Here is a 20,810-nt window from a genome sequence, read left to right on the forward strand (position 1 = left end):
GCACCGGGGAGTCCTGCACCCCGGGAGTCCATCACGTGGCCTTGGCCTCGCAGAGAGGGTGGCGGGAACCCCGTGGGGCGACACCCGATCTCGGTGGCTCGGGGCCGGTTCCGAGGGCTTAGGCAGCCCCGGAGGCGGAGGGTAGGGACGACTGGGGATGGGGAGGTGATAGAGGGGAGCCGCCGGTGCGCGGGAAGCCGCAGGAAGAGGCGGGATTCCGGTCTTTTGTCTCTCGGCCGGAGCCGGGAACCCACAGCCGGAGCTTAGCTGTGCAAGCCGGCCGGGCCCCCGCTGGGGGGCGTGGCCGGCGCGGTGGGCGTGGCGACCGAGACCACGCCCCCGCGGTGAGGCTTTAAAAGCGGGCGCGCGCGCTCCTGCCGGTGTCCTGATCCGCCGGCGGGTTTCCTCCATTCCCCCGGCCTCGCTAGCTCCGCCCGCTCGCCGCGTGCTCCCGCCTCCCTCTCGGGTGAGTCCTAGGCAGCCCGCTAGTCATCTCCACCCCTGCTCCCCACGGCGCTCCCACCCCCATCCTCCCACTTCTGCCCCACGCTTGCTGCCGCTGCCCCGGGACCTCGGGTCCTCGCGGGGGGCAGGTAAACCATCCCCGGTGACCCGGGGAAGAGGCGAGCTGGGGAGTTTCTCGTGGCCGTCCGTCCGTCCAGCCCCTCTTTTTTGTAGCCTCAGGCTGGCTCCCTGCCGGGGTCGATTTTTTTTTTTCTTTTCTTTTCCCCTCGCCTTCGGGTAGGAGGGGGTTAGACGCTCCGGTGCTCCTGGACCCCGAGTGGGTGTGCATGCAGGACCAGCCTGGCCGACCTTCTCGGGAACTGGGTGGGTGCTCTAGGGTGGGTGGCAGGCGCCTCCACTGCCGCCTTCCCGCCCAGCCCCAGTTCTTTCCCCTGCCGCCGCGGAACGGAGCTCCTGGCCAGCGCCTTTGTTCGGTGGTCTCTGCCCAGCCAGGCACGGAATCTTAAACGTAGAAGAAATCCAGTGGGTCATTCCTAGCTTTTCCCGGTACTTTCTACCTTTGAGGTACAACGGGGGATGCAAAATTGCTTGATGGAGAAATTCTGCCACAGGTCCTAGAAGTCACCACCTGGGGTGGGAGGGGCAGAGCTGGGGTCTGGTGTTGGCATTCCTGGAGTGGAGGGGAGTGAGTGCTCTCGGAACTTCGGGCCCCCGTGGAAGCCAGGACGTTGAACTGTGTTTGTTTACATGATTACTCAAAAGTTTGACCTGTTTGGTTTGAACTGAGAACCACGTACATTTTTTTTTAAACTTTATAAATGCTTTTTTTTTTTTTTCAAATACAGAAAACAGAACATACTGGATGTAGTAATTTTTTTTAACGTGGGCAATGAAAATAGTTTAGTTCTTGACTTTCCTGATCTGTGTTAAGTCTCTACTTACATGAAAACACGAGACTCCAAAAAGGACAACCACAAGGTGTTCTGTCCTTGTACCCAGATTCTTCAAGAAAGTTCAAGGGTAGATTTCCAAAGAGTCGCACAAGCTCAAAACTGCATACAGGTGGTATTTGTGATCTTATTCTCCACCATTCTCTCGGAGTTGTTACTGATAATTCCTTTACTGCCCCTCAAGGCTTTTTGGCCCCTGCATTCTTTTTATAGCCAGGTAGGCCATAGAAATCTATGTCCCAGGAGTCTTTGGAGCACTGTTTACTTAGTTATCTTGAATATGGTTGGAGCACACCTCAGCCCTAGTTAACTAATAAGGAAGGAACAGATGAAATGAGGTGCAGTTGTGGGGAGCGGTAGAGATTTGTTAACAGATTTTGTCCAAAGTTCTTACCATAAACTGTTAGCAGATTCCTCCCGGTGTTTTCAATTTTTTTGGCTGATAGGGAGTAGCTGGGGACCACACTCAAAGCCGTACTGATAGGAGAACTTTCCTGGTGAAATTGCACAGCTGTGGACTTGAGGGAAATCGTATCTTTATCAAAAGATAGCATACGTGTTGGTATAGGGTGGGGTGGCGGGCGCGGGGGCAGGAGAAAGTGAGATGCTAGGTCCAGGCATAACCCTGTCAGGGAATAGTTATGGAGAGCTCAATCTTTCATTTTTGTTGGGTTACAATTTAGACAAATCAGATGAAATGGAAGGAGGGAGGGAGCCCTCTAAGGGAGAGGAGACCGTGCGGGAAGGGCAGAAATGAAAGCAGGAAAGTGAGTCCCGGGTCAGTAGCCACCGGTTTGGTGCCCTTAAGAAGTTAACTTACTGTCTGGTCTCAGTTACTTCCTCTTATGAAATGGGTGTAATAGCATACTGGCTGGGGCTGGGTTTGTGGGGTGTGTGTGAAAGGGTAGGAGGTGGGAAGGGAGGGTGTGTGTGTGTGTGTGTGTGTGTGTATGTGTTTGAGGGACGTGTAACTCCAAGGTGCAGCCCGGTGTGTGGGGGGTGTGTGTGTGTGTGTGTGTGTGTGTGTGTGTGTGTGTGTTGGATTCCTCGTGCTTTTAGACCACATTCTGACTTTCCTGAAACTTGAATGGTTCTTGGTAGAAGAAGTCTTCCGAGAGAGCGAGCTGGCTTCCCCTGGAACAGCATCTCCCAGACCTTCCCTCCATCTGCAGACCTTCAGAGGTTTCCTCAAGGCTCACCACTGCCTGGACTGGCATTTACTTGCCACTTCTTGGATTCTGTTGGTTGGGCGTCACCAGGCATCCTCTCTGTGCCTCAACTCCCTAGGGATCCTTTGTGTGTGTGTGTGTGTGTCACGGGCCTTTTTACAGTCCTGTGAAGTATCTGGACCTCTGCTCTAAATATGTGCTTTTTTGTTTTGTGGTGTTTGTGGTACTGGGGATTGAACCCAGGACCTTGTAGAGAAAGGACTCTGAGTGGAGCTACAGCCAGCCCTTTTTATTTTCCATTTTGAGGCAAGGTTTTGCAAAGTTTGCAAAGCTGGCCTTGAACGTTAGATTGCCCTGTCATAGTCTCCCAACTAGCCAGGATTGCAAGTATGTGCCACTGTGCCTGATCCAAAACGTTTTTTAAATATACAAAAGATACCGTGTGTATGAATGAGTTAACCAGAACCCAGATTTAAAGGAATTACGTTTCTTAAATTAAAAATTTAGATCTAGAGGAGAGTTTCTCATTCGCACTCTGGGAAACATGGCTCAATTTCTGGTTGTTAATCCTGTTATAAGTCGTAGAGGAAGACCCGACCACAATGCATTGCGTGTGAATTATTTTCAAAGACTAGCGGGGTTCTTGCATTCTCGTGATCTCCTTGTGTCAACAGTACTAGTTAACTGCTTTTGATTAGTAGTAGACGGTCAGACAGATTATGATCCATGAAGATGAAGGGACTTGACAGATAACTGTAGGGCGGGTTTCCTGGTGGCCTCACCAGAGAAAAATGGAGAGAGGGTTGGATCCAGGATAGCAAATACTAAGTAAGCCTCTCTGCCATAGCGGTAGATGGCAGTGCCACTATTGCATTGTGGCTGGCAGTGAGCTTTGTTGGTGTTCTAAGTCACACTGGTAATTTTGTTTCCATAGTTAATGCACAGTTAGTATGTCAGGTTTTCCATCCATAGAATGGGACCATGGCAGTGCCTACTTGAGTTGTGAGGATCGAGTTAATAAGCTCCTTAACATAAGAGAAGAAGGTAAACATGACAGGAATATTGCAATGGCCATTACCTGCTGTGTAACAGACACTGTTGCGAGGGTTTTGCATATATTGTTTAATTTAATTCAGAACCGCTTTATGATATAAACAAGCAATAATAAAATAAGAGAACTAGCAAATGCGATCTAATCAACCTTTATCGTTTGCCAAATAAGCAGGAATCATAGCATCTGAGTCATGAAGATGTTGAATTGTGTGGATAGTGTGTCTGGTCATATTCACAGACTGGGGACTGCTGTGGCTTATGTTGGGTCCAGAGATTACCAGACTCACAGCATAGCTACTTTTAATTATAGTATGTGACAGGGCAGTTACCGTTCACATCCATGTCAAGAATTTTGCCATACTCCTGTTGAAGGCAGTGTGGTAATAACATGGACATTATTTAAAACGGAGAAGCCAAGTTTACTCCGTTGAAAGGAGGTTTCTTTCCGGCGTGAAATTAGACTTGGGTTAACAGAGAGGAGAAGGAGAGTTTTTATTGGAAGTTACAGTTTGAACATGCATTGACTTCGTTGAATGGGTGAATTCTGGGTGGTCAGGTATACATTCCTGGGAAGATAGTATGGGAACTCAAAGACAGAGAACTCTCGGTGATTTGAATGAGCTCAGTCTTTAATGTTCTTGTGAAAAAAACAAACAAACAAACAAACAAACAAAAACAAAACACGGAGGAGTTTTAGAGATAGCTTCAAAACGTGAGTGTGCTCTGCTGCTTTGGAGGTCAGTGACCTCAGGAGTCACGCACAGTTGAACTTGGTGCCATGTCGAGGCCCAGTGGTGTTTCTGAAGAAGAGGCGGCCTTAGTGGAGTTGCTGGTGCTGTTCCAGGCCCTTTTACCTGCTGTCTCATTAAATCCTCCTCCGTTTCCAAATTATACAGTCCAGGGAGTCGCAGCTCAGAGGTGAAGGATGTTGCTAGGATCCCAGAGGTGGTGACGAAGACCTAAGTATTTCGAATTCTAACTTCCACGGTCGTCGTATTGTACCAGCAGTGTCAATAAGAGATCTTGAGGTAGTGTGTACTAAAGTTTTCAGGGCAGACATTGATTCAGTGATCGTTAGTGCACCACCTGGGCCGAACCTGATCTTCCTCAAGGAACGCACTCTCCTTTTTTTTTTTTTTTTAATTGGAGCTGAGGATCGAACCCAGGGCCTTGCGCTTGCTCGGCAAGCGCTCTACCACTGAGCTAAATCCCTAACCCAGGAACGCACTCTCAATGGATATTATAAAACCATTTTACTATCTCAGTAAAATGAGAACTGCTAAAATTTGTTTGTATCGTGTGTGTGTGTGTGTGTGTGTGTGTGTGTGTGTGAGTGTAAACATGTTTGTATGTGTGTGTGTGTGTGTGGTGTAAACATGTTTGTATGTGTGTGTGCATGTGAGTGTGTGTGGTGTAAACACGTATGGGTGTGTGCATGTGTGTGTAAACATGTTTGTATGGGTGTGTGCATGTGAGTGTGTGTGGTGTAAACACTTGTATGAGTGTGTGCATGTGTGTGGTGTAAACATGTTTGTATGGGTGTGTGCATGTGTGTGTGGTGTAAACGTGTTTGTATGGGTGTGTGCGTGTGTGTGTGTGTGTGTGATGTAAACATGTTTGGGTGTGTGAGTGCGTGTGTGTGTGTGTGTGTGTGTGTGTGTGTGTGTGTGTGGTATAAACATGTTTGTATGGGTGTGTGCATGTGTGTGTGATGTAAACGTGTTTGTATGGGTGAGTGCATGTGTGTGTGTGGTGTAAACACGTTTGTATGGGTGTGTGCACATGCAGGTAGAGGACAGCAGTCCGAGTTGGGTGTCTTCCCTGATAACTGTCTACTTTGTTTTATTCATTATTTATTTTAGATAAGGTCTCTCACTAACCCTGGAGCCCATGAATTCAGCTATGACAGCTGGCCAATGAGTTCTGGAGCTCTACCTCTGTTTCCGCAGTGTCGACACTGCACACACATGCTGCTATGTCCAGCTCAGGTGTCCCCGTCGTTCCCCCACCCACCCACCCCCGCCCCGAGCCTGTGCCACAGATGATTTGCTGACTGTGCTGTGTCGTCAGCCCTGTTTCCATATTTTTAAACATCCTTTTATGTTTATTCTGCTTGCATGGAGGTATGTGTACCACAGGTGTGCCTGCTCCCTGAGGAGGCCGGGAGAAGGTGTTGGATGGCCGGAAGTGGAGTTACATAAGGTTGTAAGCTGTCATGGGGGTGCTAGGAACTGAACCCAGGTCCTCTGGAAGAGCAGCGAGTGCTTTTAACCATTGAGTCACCTCTCTAGCCTGTTTATGTATCTTTACCACCGAAGAACAAGTCCCTAAGAAACAGACACTCTCCTGTATAATTCTTTTGTGTGTGTGTGTGTGTTTGGCCATAGTCCACAGTTTCTTTATTGCTGTCCATTTATATTTTTTGAGACAAGATCTCAGTAGGCATGGAGCTCACCATTTTTTTAAAAGCTGGACTGGCTGGCTAGAGAGCCCCTGAGATCCTAAAGCCTTTCACCCACAGCTTCGGAATTATCGTGCACACCACCACCTTTTTATGTGGATGCTGAACTCCGGTCCTTCTTCATGCTTTCTCAGCAGACTCATTACTTACTGAGCCGTCTCTCTAGCCCCTAACTCTGTCTTCAGCTCCTAAACCAATATATGGTATATGGCTGATAATGCCTTTGTTTGATGCGCTACCCAAAATTGAAGTCTCATGCATGTGACGTGGGTGCTCAGTGAGGTACACCTTCAGCCCCCAGGATGTAGTTGTCAAATTATATTTAGATTGAGTATTTCATAAACAGCAAATAATTACATACTTATAAGCCGCCTCTCCCCCAGAGGAACCTACAGAAATGAATTCAAAAGTTACCTGGACAGGTGGTGGCGGCAGTACATGCCTTTAATCCCAGCACTCGGGAGGCAGAGGCAGGCGGATCTCCGTGAGTTCGAGGCCAGCCTGGTCTACAGAGTGAGATCCAGGATAGGCACCAAAACTACACAGAGAAACCCTATCTCAAAAAAAAAAAAAAGTTAGCTGGATGGAGGGAAGGAGGTCAAGTGCCTTCATAGGCAAGAGTTTGGAGGATAGAGAGAGAATGGAATGGATATATGAGTGTTTATAATGAAGTTTACGCATTCCTTTAGGCCTGACATAGGCCAGTCCTGCCCCCTTCCACTTGGAGAGGCTATGTTAGGGGGATCACATTCCATGGCCTACCCGAGCTAAGAGCAGGTTCACAGGTTCACGGCTGGCTGAAACAACTCGGGGAGACAGCTTAGTGTCTCAAAATTTTTAAAGAAGTAAATACTAGGCTGGGGGATATAAGTCAGCGATGAAGCTCTTTGCCTAGCATGTACAAGGCCTGGGGTTCAGTCCTCAGTGACACCCACAGAAACCGACATTGTGACATGATGCGAGACACTGTCATCTATGAGTGTCTGCTGCGCAAATATGGTCTTACCAGATTCTCAGAGCTCAGTAAAGAAGGCGCCACAGTCCCCTCTTTTCGTGAGGGCAGCGGCAGACACCGTGTTGTCTGTACGGCTTAGGTTCTCACTTCACAGTTCCTCAACCAGGATTTGGTGTTAGAGGGCCGGGGTGAAGATTTGGCTTTCTAAGAAGCCAGATGGAATGGGTAGCAGGTTACCAAGACATGAAGAAACCGTTCTCGGCGCTGTTGTGTTTATTAAGAGAATTAGACTAAATAGGCAGCTGGAGCAGCAGCAGGAAAAAAAAATCTTCAGCTAGGATGACGTGAAGCCTAATTTCTCTTTAATGGCAGCTTTCAAATACAAGGGTTGCCAAAAGGCATTGTATAGGGCAGTGCCATTAATTTGTATCCTTTAATGAGCCCCTCTTCCCCAAATGGCTTGTAAAAAAATCCCCTTTTGAGAGGGCAGACAATAGCCAAGTTTCTAGGGTAACAGTGAAGTGTTTTATGCGGAAGTGTTGAAGCTGGAAGCGTTTAAAACCTGGACTTATGCACAGAGCCACGCCAAAACGTGAGTTGTTAGATCGGGTGACTTAAAAATGCCTAAGTGGGGACATGGACACTTGAATCCACAGGTCCAGTCCTCTGAGGTGCCAAAGACAGAACCAGCAATATAAGAATGACTTGACCCATGGGGCTGGAGAGACGGCTCATTGGTTAAGAGGACTTGGGATTTGGTTCCCAGGACCCACCAGATGGCCCCAAACCAGCTGTTGGTCCAGTTTCAGGGATCTGATGCCCTCTTCTGGCTTCTACCGGCATTGCATCCATGTGAACAAAGACATAGGAGCAGGCCAAAAAACCCCTCAAATATATGAAGTAAAAATAGATCTGAAAAAGAAAACAAAACATTGAGAATGACTTGACCCATGTGGTCACTTTGCAGGTCTCACTGGTTCCCTAGAGAAGGGTGACTTCACACCAGGTGAGTCAGTTAGCTTCTAGTCACGGCTCCAAGGGGTACGTCTCTTGGATTTGCATCGGTGCTTTAGAACGAGGAGAAGCGGGAAGGTTTCACATATGTGTTGGCATGGAAACCAAGCATTTTCGTCTAGTGCATTGGGCAAATCCTAGTTCTGCAGGCCACAGTGAAAACCCGAGACAGAAAGCAGAAAAGGCCAGGGTTTGGCCTAGGCTGCACGGTGTATGGAGAGGGATTTCATTTGTGGGCTTACCATTCTGTCAAGGAGCCCATAGGATTGGGGCAAGGCACGCCGCCCAGACTGCTCGGTGCAGACCCAGTCGGCCGTGATTAATGGCAGCTGTTGTCGAGGAGCGTGGCCAAAGGCTTGGAGAAAAGAAAAGGAAAAAAAACAAAAAAAACGAAGCCTTGCATTTCTTACAAATATGCACAGCAATGCCAAGAGTGACAGAGATGGAAGGTTATCATATGTTCTCCTGCCAAATTCGGGTCCCGTCCCCGGGGGTTCAGACCAAATGTGTGAAGTTGAACTTCATTTCTTTAGACAGCCAGTGCTGGGCGTGAGACCGTTGTTACACTTACACATTTTAATGTCCGGGAAAGAGGCTTATGAGTGACTGATGGGCTACGGGTTTCCTTGACTTGGTGGTCGTGCGGCTATGTTTGGAGGTTGTTCTGTGGGTTTTCTTACCGATGGAGGATTTTATCTTTACAGCATCTCTTTCGTGAGAGCTACCTTTCCCAGTTTATAAGACAAGCCCAACGTTGCGGAAAAAGGTCCAAACCAGCCCTTCCCCCTGCTCTTCTTTCTGTCTTAGAATGGGTATACATACAAAACAGGGTCACAGGAAGAGCAACTCATGATAGCTACCCATCCGCTGTCCTAAAACAGAGAGCAGAAATCCCACTGAGGCTTCCTGGGGCTGTTTTTGCCTATAGCGAAGAAAAGGTTCTTCAAGACTCCTTAGGAAAGCCCTTGAGATGGATGGGACTTTAACGTCTAGACACATACCACAGGAACTGCTAGCAAGTGTCCAAGCCCAAGATGTTGCAGAGGTGAGGAATCGAGGAACGTAGCAAGCGGAATGTTGTAGGAGGCCCGGGTATTTCCTGAGTCTAGCCATAGTCACTCTTGGCTGCAGTGGCATGCCCAAGTGGGTAAGGGCAGACTTATCAGTGAATTTAAAATACCTGTTACCACATAAAGAAAGGGGCATACTAACTCCTTTAAAAAAACTAAATCCAGACTGCTTTTCACAACATAAATGATCAGTTGGGTTTCTTTTGTTTAAAATGTGTCTGAATGTTATCAAGGACAATGGAATCTAGACCTTGGTCTTGCTAGAGTTCTGTTTCCTCACTGAGATTGCTCCAGAGATAGATAACAGGATCAAAGAAAGCTGGCACCCCGGCTGAGACTAAATCGTTCGTGTTTAATATGAGGGACACACCTTGATAACAGGAATGATCACCTAATAACCTGGACTGAACCTCTGGACCCTCCCTCCAGCATCCGTGAGCACTGCAGAACCCAATCCTTGGAGGCAAGGGCAGTTGGTCTTGCTGGTGGCCCTTCAAACTTAAGCCACTGTGGGCTGTCAGAGCTAGCTAAAATTTCGTGTCTTGGGCTAAGTCAGGCTTAAGTCTCAATCAGAGTTGCAACAATGATGCACCTGTTTCCACAGAGGGGCATAAAAGATTGAGGCCACATCAAAAGGCAAGGCGGAGTGGGTGGCCTTGGGTTCGATCCTCAGCTTAAAAAAAAAAAAACAGTTGTAGACCCTTGGAATGCTTTTATTGTTGTCTGGGCAGAAGTAGGGTTTGGTTTTTTGTTTTTGTTTTGTTTTGTTTTGCAAATCGATACCTAGGACATAGTGGTAACTAGTGATATCACCCAAGTGTTTGTGTGGAGGAGTGTTGATATTGTTTATCTCAAGGAACAGGCTCTGATTTCACAGGGTTTGGAAATTAAATTGAATGGCTCATAATACTGAGGTGTCCAGGAGAAGTTGAAGTACAGCCAAATCAGGGACTCAGTTGGGGACTCGAAGGGTGTCTTTCTTCCTCTAGGTTGGCTCCTTGGGTTCTCTGTTTACAGTAACCAGAACCTCCACTCCTTATTCACCCTATTTTAAAGCACAGCTCTGGGTTTACCTTTCGCTGAACTGGATTGACAAGAGGTTTTGTGTACATACCTGGTTGAGGGTAGCCATGGTGTGAGCGGTTGGTTTGGTCCAGAATGCATGTTGTAAACCCAAACTCCCAGTGTTGGGAGGCGGGGCCCGGCAGAAAAATTGAGGACCGAATGGATTGATGCCACTCTAAAAAGGTTCTGGGGGGTGGGTTTCCTCCCTTGCTCTTCAGCCGTGTGAGGCCAGTGTCCCTGTATTGAAGACACAGTCTTGGAAGCAGAGACCAGGGTCCCACAGCTGACGCCAAGCCTGCCAACGCCTTGGTCTTGAACCTTCCTGACTTCAGGACTCTGGGAAATACATTTCTGCTTTTTACCACTCATCCAGACTGAATCTGTTAGAGCGGCACAAACCAGGCTGAGATCAGCAGAGCCGGTGCCGTGGGAATGAGTGCTCTCAAGCTGTGTGTGGTGACATTCTGTCCAGGAATCACTTGACATGACCTGTTCTACTCAGCAAATGACTCTGGCATGACCCCAAGCTCCTAGAGGAGACACTAGACCAAACAAAGACAGTGGGATGCCCGGATTGTTTCTTAGCAGACACTTGCACATGCCAGTGCTTTTGAGAAAGTCCAGATAGATTCTGTTGGCCAGAGCACGCTTGTCTAGCTCTACATGTAAGCCCCCTTCCTCCTGTGTGCGGCTCAGTCTTTCTTGCTGTTGCCGAAGACATGCTTCTGTCTGTCAGCCTTGCCTCCGTCCCTTGGCCCCTTTGGTGACCTGCTGTCATATACCAGGAGTAGATTTTTTTAAAAAACAGAAGTACTGATGTTTTCAAGAGGATGGTTACACTGGCTATGCACACCCCTAGTCAACATGGCATAGCGTGACGTCTCTGCCTTGCTCTGTTTTCTTTTGCTCTAACGTGCCCGGAGCTGGATGGCATTTATCAAGGAGTCTGTTTTGGCTGGTAGTTCTGGTGGCTGTGAAGTCCAGGATTGGATACCACAGAGCTACACGCTGTCCCACGTGTGGCAGCAGGGTGGAAGGGTGAACAGACGTATTCATATAGAGCATTGCTTCCTAACATCCCTCTGTTGTGAGAACCAGTCCATTTCCTCTGGACATGTAATAGTGGAACCCCCGGGAGCCAAATACCTACCACTCCCCCGAGGCTGCCAGACAGATAATTTAAAAAAAAATTCCAGTTTTGTGGACACTAATGACACTCCAGTCCTATCAAGTTTCTTAAATGCTTGCCTGAATTTTGGCTTGAACTGGCCATTTTTTTTTCTTTTTTTTGGGGGGGGGGGCTTTGAGACAGTTTCTCTGTGTAGCTTTGCGCCTTTCCTGGAACTCACTCCATAGACCAGGCTGGCCTCGAACTCAGAGATCTGCCTACCTCTGCCTCCCGAGTGCTGGGATTACAGGCGTGCGCCACCACTGCCTGGCTGAACTGGTCATTTCTAACTTACGTGAGCTGAGAGAGATGTTTCTTCCATGCAACTCTGGATGAAAGTCTAGGGTACTACCAGAAAAGCGATTGTATAAATGTTTAATAAAGGCCTCATTGGGAAACCTTAATAGCGTGCTGGACCCCCCTTACAGGTTGTATGGAAATCCATCCTCTTTTAATGTTCAAGATTGAAGCTTTCCTCTTCCCCTTGCTTATCAGTACTTCCGCTGTGTTCTAATTAGGTTTATATTTGTAAGGAAACGTCAGCTTTTATAACCAGCCGTTTCCTAGAGAGGCAAGCAACGTACCCAGAAACTTAGCAGGCAGAGGGCTCCAAATACTCCTCACAAAAGGGAAGCCCCCCCCCCAAAAAAAAGTGTTGGGAAAAGGAATCGTTTCACTGCATGGGTCGACACCAGTCAGGGGATGTCAGATACAAGGTCCCTTCTTAGCAGGCTGACTTGGTGTGCTGGCTCTAACAGCTAAGAATGCTGGCACTCGGAAGTGGGGCCATTAGAGGTGTCCCGGGAGGCCAGTTTGTTAAGGGAGGGTTAGAGACTGTTGCCTCTCAATCATAGGCAGTCTGGGATTAATCGTGTATTTCCCACCACGTCAGACCATGTTCCTAGATTGTCCTCATATACATTCACGGTCATAGCATTTTCTCTGTAGGCCTAACAAACCCGCCAGAGTAGGGCAACCAACTGTTGGCCGGGTTAGGGGACTTTGGGGTGAGTGAAGCGCGCAGCAACTAGCTTGGCAGCCATCTGGGCGGTTTGTTGTGGTAGCCACCGACGGGGTGGTGAACTGTGACTGGACAGGCACATAGAGGCATGTTCATAGCCTATGGGCATTAAATGGTAAGGATTTAACGTCTTTACAGTGAACTGGTCGTGCATACATAGCAAAGGACTCTACTTAAACGTGGGATTGCCAGCCGAGTGTTTAAAGGGTTCATTAAGAAGCGGGTGTGGGAGGGGCAGCGGCTGCCTCTCCTCCCCCGGGGTTAATGCCTGTGGATGCCTCAGCGGCTTGTTCTGCGTCCTACTTTGATGACCCGACTCTTCCACTGAATGCAATTCCTTTGTCTCCTGGAAAGGCCGCCCGCCCGAGCCAGTTCCCTAATGAGAGCTATAATTTGGGAGAGATGGGGCTGTGCTGGAGGAACGCAGGGCTTTGAAATGCGTGGTTCAGGAAGAAGCAGGACCTGCACTTCTCCTGGGCGTGGGGAATTTAGGAGAAGCAAGCGCAGGGCGTGCTAACGCACCCTTGCATCCTTGGTTCCAGCAGCCCGTGGGGAACTTGGGAGAAGCAAGCGCAGGGCGTGCTAACGCACCCTTGCATCCTTCGTTCCAGCAGCCCGTGGGGAACTTGGGAGAAGCAAGCGCAGGGCGTGCTAACGCACCCTTGCATCCTTCGTTCCAGCAGCCCGTGGGGAACTTGGGAGAAGCAAGCGCAGGGCGTGCTAACGCACCCTTGCATCCTTCGTTCCGCAGAATGCCTGTCTGGGGCGGTGGAAATAAGTGCGGGGCCTGCGCAAGGACCGTGTACCACGCCGAGGAGGTGCAGTGCGATGGGCGGAGCTTCCACCGCTGCTGCTTCCTGTGCAGTGAGTATCTGTCCCCTCCCGTTGCGAACCGTGTATGAAAAGCTCTCGTTCACTTCGTGATGAAAACTGACTCCTGCAAGAGCCGTATTTTAGAGCGGCAAGTGGCCTCAGTGTGTCTTCGGTCTTAGGACACCGAGTACCCGGCCCTCCAACTCTGGCTATTTGTCCTCTGCAATCTGTCCCGTTTCAGTGAGGGCTTGGTGGCGGTTGGCAGTCTGGTACACCGTGTGTGTGTTTGGCTTGGTTTTGATAAGTAAGTTGATCTTTGCCAGTTGGCAGAGTTCCTTTCTGAAGTTTTTTTTTTTGGGGGGGGGGGGCCGGGGCGGGGCTTCGAGACAGGGTTTCTCTGTGTAGCTTTGGAGCCTGTCCTGGATCTCGCTCTGTAGACCAGGCTGGCCTCGAACTCACAGAGATCCACCTGCCTCTGCCTCCCTAGTGCTGGGATTAAAGGTGTGCACCACCACCGCCCAGCCATCTGACATATTCTTAGCATACCACAGACTGAGGTTCAGTCTATGCTATGAGCTTAGTTTTAGAAGCTCAAATTTGACCTTCTGTGGTATTGTTAGGTACTAGTGGTTACTGGTATTCTTAATTTGGGAGAGTATAGGGCACCAAGGGTCCCTCTATAGGCATGATGGGAATTATTGTTATTTATGTAACAACATATATCTGTGTGTTCTGAAGAGTAAACACCCCATAATAAGAGAAATAAGAAGAGAGAAACTCCCTTCCCAAGACACAGAAGTCTACAGTTGCAAAGCAGTAGAGTCACCATGAGTCAGATGACAGAACTTTCCGTAATGAAGAATCCATGCATGCAGAGTTCTGCCTTGTTTGTAGTGTTGTACAGTGAGAAATACTGTAAGCACAGTTTAAATAAATAGTCCATATTTTTTAAGCATGAATTTACTGGGCCAGGTGTGGTAGCACAGACCTTTAATCCCAGCACTCAGGAGGCAGAGACAGGCAGACCTCTGAGTTTGAGGCCAGCCTGGTCTACGTATCAAGTTCCAAGGCAGCCATGTGACATTAAGGAAACACTGAGACCCTGTCTCCAAAAACTACTTACATTAAGAATTAAACTCCAGGGGGAAAGAAACCTTTCAAATGTGGCTTGTCTGGTCTCCATAGGTGCCAGCATTCAAGTAGTCTGGACCAGTATACATACAGTATGACAGCTTCCCCGTAAGAACTCACAGGAAGCCGTGCTTACAAAAAGAAAAATGATTACACAGGCACATTTTTCATGACTTCATGATGGCTGTTCCTCAGATTTGGTTGCGCTGTTCCTTTCCCGAGGTGACATTCGCTGCAGAGATTGGGGAAGAGGGCGATACCCCAGAAAGAGTGATTTTTAAACCTGTGCTGTGGCAACATACTTGGGAATTTTGGGCGTTTGCCATCTGGAGTTTGAATTTAGGATCTTGTACTTGCTCGGCAAGTGCTCTTATCAGTGGGCGATGTCCCCAGCCCTAACATACATGTTCTTGAGGACAGGTTTTGTATGTACTTACGCTTTTATAAGGCTATTTAGCCTGGAGATGAGTAACTTTTTTTTTTTTAAAGATATTATTTATTTATTAGGTATACAGCATGTATGCCTGCAGGCCAGAAGAGGGCACCAGATCTCTACAGATGGTTGTGAGCCACCATGTGGTTGCTGGGAACCGAACTCAGGACCTCTGGAAGAGCAGTCAGTGCTCTTAACCTCTGAGCCATCTCTCCAGCCCCGGAGATGAGTAACTTTTAAGCAATTGCATGTGAGCATTGAGCCTGAAGTTGCAGTCCCCGGGAGCTGGTTTTCTTTTTCTAGAGAACACGTTAGTCTAAGTTATTAGAAGCCGTGGCAAGCCGGGCGGTGGTAGCGCACGCCTTTAATCCCAGCACTCGGGAGGCAGAGCCAGGTGGATCTTTGTGAGTTCGAGGCCAGCCTGGGCTACCAAGTGAGTTCCAGGAAAGGCGCAAAGCTACACAGGGAAACCCTGTCTCGAAAAGCCCCCCCCCCCCCCAAAAAAAAAAGCAGCAGCCACGGCAAACCAGCCAGCCAGCTGTTCTGTCCACCTCCCCGCCCTCTCCTCCTGTCCCACTAAACTTTGGTTTCCAGATGCCAGACCGTGCCACCAGTGAGTTCCCTCACAATGCTTCTTGGGTTGTCGTCCCCCCCCCCCCTTCTTCTTCTCCTCAAGCTGATCTGAAGTTTTAGAAAGTGAACTAATGTCTGGATAAAGCATGATGACATTTGGCAGCTTTATGAAGTGGGGTACGTAGAGCCGTCTTGTGGTAAGAAATCCATCAAGAAAGAATGCGTTCTCCTTTGAGACGGGAAACAAATGCTGAGCTCAAACCACTTGACGAGTTTCAGACCCTCTCATCACGGCTGGAGAGAAGCTGGAGAGAGGACAGATAACTTTTCACTCTACGCTAGAGATGAACACTAGGGTTTCGCATGGAAAACTTTTTCTCTGGAGCGTGCTTTCAGGGGAAAGGGAGCCGCACAGGCAACGCCCAGGCACTTGCTACTCCTTCGTTTGTTCCTTATCAGGTAGTGATGTAAACATTTGTGATGTAAACACGGCAGAAAGAGTGAGCGTTAAAGGTGGAGAGGAGGGGGAGGCTTTGCTGCCGAGAGGCAGATTCTATACAGAAACGTTTGACTCTGTGATGCTGAAATTTTGACATTGTGGTGAAGCAGCTATCACACATACCACAGAGGAAGGTGACGGAATCTGCAGGTGGAGTGGGCTGCTGTAGATGTTGGCTCGTGGCTTCCGGGGAAACCACAGGATAAACTGGGATGGAGACGGCCTGTGTCATTTGGAGACACTGCTGTTTTAAATATATATTATGTGTCACACATGCATTAAATATATATTATGTATCACACATGCACTTGTGCACGCACACAGTTAAATGATGTTGAAAATCTCACTCTCTCCCCCTAGTGGTCTGCAGGAAAAATTTAGACAGCACCACAGTGGCAATTCATGATGACGAGATCTACTGCAAATCTTGCTATGGAAAAAAGTACGGACCAAAAGGCTATGGTTACGGCCAGGGCGCTGGCACGCTCAACATGGACCGTGGTGAGAGGCTGGGCATCAAGCCAGAGAGGTGAGAGAGGAGGAGGCTTGTTACTGTCTTAAAAGTGGGTAGGGCAGTTGCTGTTGCTCACCAGCCAGGAGCCCGGGAACGTCCACGCATTTAGCTGCAACTGCGCAAGCAAGATGTAACAGAACCTCTACTAAACGCCAGTGTGAACTCTGTGACATTCTTTAACGTCAAAATATTGACCGTTTTGTACTCAAAGTCTTAGTAATTACTGCGGAGACTTGTAGCCCTGGTTTAATTGGGAAAACACAAGTCTCTGGGAAAGTGACTTCAATTAACATTCCATAGCACTTCGGAGATCGGCTGTCCTGAAATTAAGGGTCTGAATCATGAGATGGTTCTGGTGTGACGTTGAGCAGTCCATGGAAAGTCCTTAGTCATTCTTTCCTCAGGAAATTACTGTCCATTAACTTAAAATTGGAGCCATTTCCTGTTTCTGATGATTTGAGGGACAAAGGCCCAGAGTGCTAATCTGTTGGTTAGTTAGTGCCCCATTTCATGTGAGAGGATTTCATTTGGAACTTCCTCTCCATCTCCTTCCTTCCTTCCTCTTTCCCCGATTTTGAAATGGGGTCTCCCTGCATGGTCCAGGAACTGCCTATAGCTCTTGTAGGCGCTGCAGTAATGTATTGTGCTTTTTACCCACACTTTTTAAGTGCATTCCTGATTCCAAGGTTTAATATCAAAATGCATGTTACCTCCAAACCTTCCCATCAATGAAAGCTAAATTCATCCATGACCCTCAAAAGTCAGTGTTTGTATGTAGGCATAACTGGAAAAACTTGGTAACAAAGGAGGGTGCCTTCTGCCATTTCTCCTTCTCCACAATAAGCACGCTGTGTGTACAAGCGGTGTGTGTGTAAGATCTGTGTGCAAGCTGTGTGTGCATGACCTGTGTCCAGCTCTACCCCACCTGTTCCTTCTTGGTGGGCCCACGTTCTGCTCTTCCTTTGGACCAGGTTTAAGGACTTCCTTTTCCCAGAAGCCTTTGAATACACAGAGGAAAGGGCTTCTTTCACGGGGTCTCCTTGAGAGGGGGACCAAAGTAAAGAACGCTGTCGTTAAGACAGGCATTGTTAAGACAGGCACTGTTTTCAGGTCAGGCTTTCAACTTATTAGTTAGCCCATCAGCAAGTTAGTTAACATCCGAGCCCCCATTTTCCATCGGTGATATGAAGTATCTACACCCTGTGAAGCTGTTAAAAGGCCAGAAGGAGGTGGTCTGTGTGAAGTTGTTCTTTTAGGTTTTTGAGGTAGGGTTTGAGTAGCTCTGGCTGTCTTAGAACTGATTCTGTAGACCAGACTGGTCTCAAACTCACAAAGATCTGCCTGCCTCTGCCTCTCAAGTGCTGAGATTAAAGGTGCACCACCACCCAGCCTGAGTAGTTTTTTGTTATTTATTATGTATACAGTGTTCTGTCTGCATATATGCGGCAGGCCAGAAGAGGGCACCAATCTCATTATGGATGGTTGTGAGTCACAGCATGGCTGCTGGGAATTGAACTCAGGACTTCTGGAAGAGCAGCCAGTGCTCATAACTGCTGAGCCATCTCTCTAGCCCCCCTGTGTAAAGTTCTTAAGGATATATTTGGAATTTTTTTCTTGGGACTCAAATCTTCAAGTGTTAGATGCCATTTTTAGTAAGTTTTTAACTATCACTTTAAAAAGTAACTGTATCAGTAGGTTGTGGAAATGATTTGAATGTACACTGTTAAGTACAACTGAAGAGACATACCATGACTTCATACTTTGAATCAGACACACACACAGAGATTTCAACAATTCGTGTAGAAAACTCCTAAGTGACTCTAATACAGAGTGAAGAGAGATGAAGGGGCAGGCAATGTCTTTGAAAAATTATTTAATGAAAAAAATCAGCATTTCTATATTAAAATTTGGTTTATGTGTGCTTTAACGATGTATTACACAGTGCAGAGCTATCCTGCAGTATGCCTGTCAACTGCAGGTTCTAAAAGGCCCCTGTGGCCAAGAGGATGTTTAGCATACTCTAATGTGCCTGCTTATGAATGGGGGAAATAATCCTGCTAAATATGATCTACCCTCATGACCTGTAAGTCGTGACAAAAACACCACCTTGCCACAAGATGTAAAAAGCAAAACAGAGCAGAGTAGCAGGGAAATTTCCAGAAGGATTTCCCATGAAGAAAATAGCTGACTCACACTTCACCTGCCAAAGATATACTGAGCAGATAATCTGTAAAATATGCCTCCCTTTCCTAGTTATGAATGACTTAGACCAGCAATGTGTTTGCAGGCATTTTTACCTCCAGAATAGCTAGCGTCGACTTGGCCATCTCCTGTGAAATACAGAGCTGGCAATGATCAAGTTGGATTAAGGACTGTGGTGGAGTCAGAACTGCTTAGGGCAGCGCAAAGGATTTCATAAATTCTGTTCACACTCAGGGAAAGGTACTTAAGTTCCGGCTTGGGCTTGACTTGTCCTGATGAATCCATACACGGGCTAAGTTAGTCCAGCTGAGCACGTGGGCTCTCCCTTTACTCTGCTGGCCTCGGCACCCTGCAGACTTCTGAAATGGCCATGGGACAGTGCTCCTCCATTAGCTTGCAAAGGCATTTGGCGAAATATGGCCTCATTCTTTTTCCCTTTCCTCAAGCGCTCAGCCTCACAGGCCTACAACAAACCCAAACACTTCTAAATTTGCCCAGAAATATGGAGGTGCCGAGAAGTGTTCCAGGTGTGGGGATTCTGTCTATGCTGCCGAGAAGATAATCGGAGCTGGAAAGGTATATAAGCTGCTGTTTCTCACTGGTCACTGCAAGCTCCCCACCCCTTACCCCACCCTCCCACTCCTATCTACCCCACCCATTTCCATTCCTCACTGCTAACTGTAAGTCCCCCCCACACCCATTTCCATTTCCCACTTAGGCAATGTGTTCTGGTTTAAGATTAAGCTTTTCTAAGAATTTGCATCGGAATCACTTATTTATGGAAGCGATAGCCATCATGTTTAAAGGAACTTTCTCATCAGGCGTGTTTCTCTAAAAAGGCCAAACTGTGAGCAACCTGCTTTGTACAGGTGCTGCAGTATAGTCAGGGCTGGGACATCAGATGGTCGTATCCGGACTTACAGAAATCACCACTTAACTCCTTTGAGCTGCTAAATTCTCGTCCAGGAAGATGGCAACTGCAAAGGAGCAGACGGGGTTTGCAGCAAGTGTAGAGCCTGCTCCCAGGCAAACTGCCCTTCATGGGTGCTTAGAATATGGCAGGGAGGAGGGCCAGGTGGGGCTTTCTAGCCGAGCCAAAGCGTAGCATGAGGAACTTGCTCGTGGGCTGATTTTCCCCCAGCCACTTGCTGCATTAATCCGACCAAAGGAAACAAGCCTCTTAAACGTCCTAACACATCCGTCTCTTCCAGCCCTGGCACAAAAACTGCTTCCGATGTGCCAAGTGTGGGAAGAGCCTTGAGTCCACAACTCTAACTGAGAAAGAAGGCGAGATCTATTGTAAAGGTAAAACTCCTTTGTTCCGGCTCCCCATCGCATCACACAACCTTCTAGGCTAATGGGGCATCTGATATAACAGCCCTGACAGTGTAGTGTGGCAGGGAGTGCACTCTCCCATTCCTATGTGTAACTCCCACAGGGCTGGCAATCTGGCCGAACAGTCAAAGTCCCGTCCTCTGCATGGCCTCCCCAACAGCCTTGACTTCCTGCTTTAAAGCAAAGCGCATATATGAGTATGTGAAGATCATGTTTATAACTCAGCAGGATCGAACTACACTGCAGTGGAAATTCTTGGCCTTGCTTCACACAAGGATGCTTGTAACAGAGCACACTTTAGATCTTAAACTGACCTCTGACGGAGTCTACAGTTTGCTTTTAAGTTTATGGACATTTTTCTCAAGCGGTGAGAGCAACGGTTAAGAACTCCGACTAACTCTTCCTCTCTCCTTTGTAGGGTGCTATGCAAAGAACTTTGGGCCCAAGGGATTTGGCTACGGTCAAGGAGCAGGGGCCCTAGTTCATGCACAGTGATGGTGTGAACCCAGAACGCGGCACCACACACAGAATCTTCACTACCGAACAGAGATGGCCTTCCAGCACTCACTCCTGTGGAACCCGACCAGCACACGACACTGTGCACCACAGCTCTACCTGCACCGGCGGCTGTGCTCGCTCGCTCGCTCGCTCGCTCGCTGGCTCATTCCCTGGCATTTAAGAGCATCTCTTTTACATCTGAAATAAAGTTTCGGCTTGATCTGGTACTGTCTCTCAGTTAACCTTTTGGAGGAGCTGTTGTGATTTTAGGTGGTGGAAGATCATTTGGTTCCTTCCTCCAGTAAAAATCACCCCTCAGATAAAATAAAAGTGTTAAAAAGACAATCAACTCCTTTCCGCACTAGGCTAACATTTACACTGGAAGTGAAAAAGGCTTTAAAAAAAAATCACTTTTGAGAAT

The 20,810-nt window shown here is 48.0% G+C and overlaps 1 protein-coding gene across 4 annotated transcripts; it reads left to right on the forward strand.

The window, feature by feature from the left end:
• The first annotated feature begins 380 nt into the window (after positions 1-380).
• Csrp2 (cysteine and glycine rich protein 2) lies at positions 381-20,614 on the forward strand. 4 transcript variants are annotated; one of them, XM_036169401.1, is made up of 6 exons: positions 381-466; positions 13,143-13,255; positions 16,201-16,369; positions 19,003-19,132; positions 19,768-19,861; positions 20,310-20,614. In XM_036169401.1, exons 2-6 carry the CDS (start codon positions 13,144-13,146, stop codon positions 20,384-20,386), a joined length of 582 nt encoding a protein of 193 aa, XP_036025294.1. In that variant the 5' UTR covers positions 381-466; position 13,143; the 3' UTR covers positions 20,387-20,614. The 4 variants fall into 4 exon arrangements, with proteins under 4 accessions (XP_036025294.1, XP_036025293.1, XP_036025295.1 ...); XM_036169400.1 differs by having other exon boundaries at positions 397-466; positions 12,934-13,255; XM_036169402.1 differs by having other exon boundaries at positions 397-466; positions 12,937-13,255.
• The last annotated feature ends 196 nt before the right edge of the window (positions 20,615-20,810 follow it).

The sequence above is a fragment of the Onychomys torridus genome, chromosome 20 (genome assembly GCF_903995425.1).
Source record: "Onychomys torridus chromosome 20, mOncTor1.1, whole genome shotgun sequence".
Lineage (NCBI taxonomy): Eukaryota > Metazoa > Chordata > Mammalia > Rodentia > Cricetidae > Onychomys > Onychomys torridus.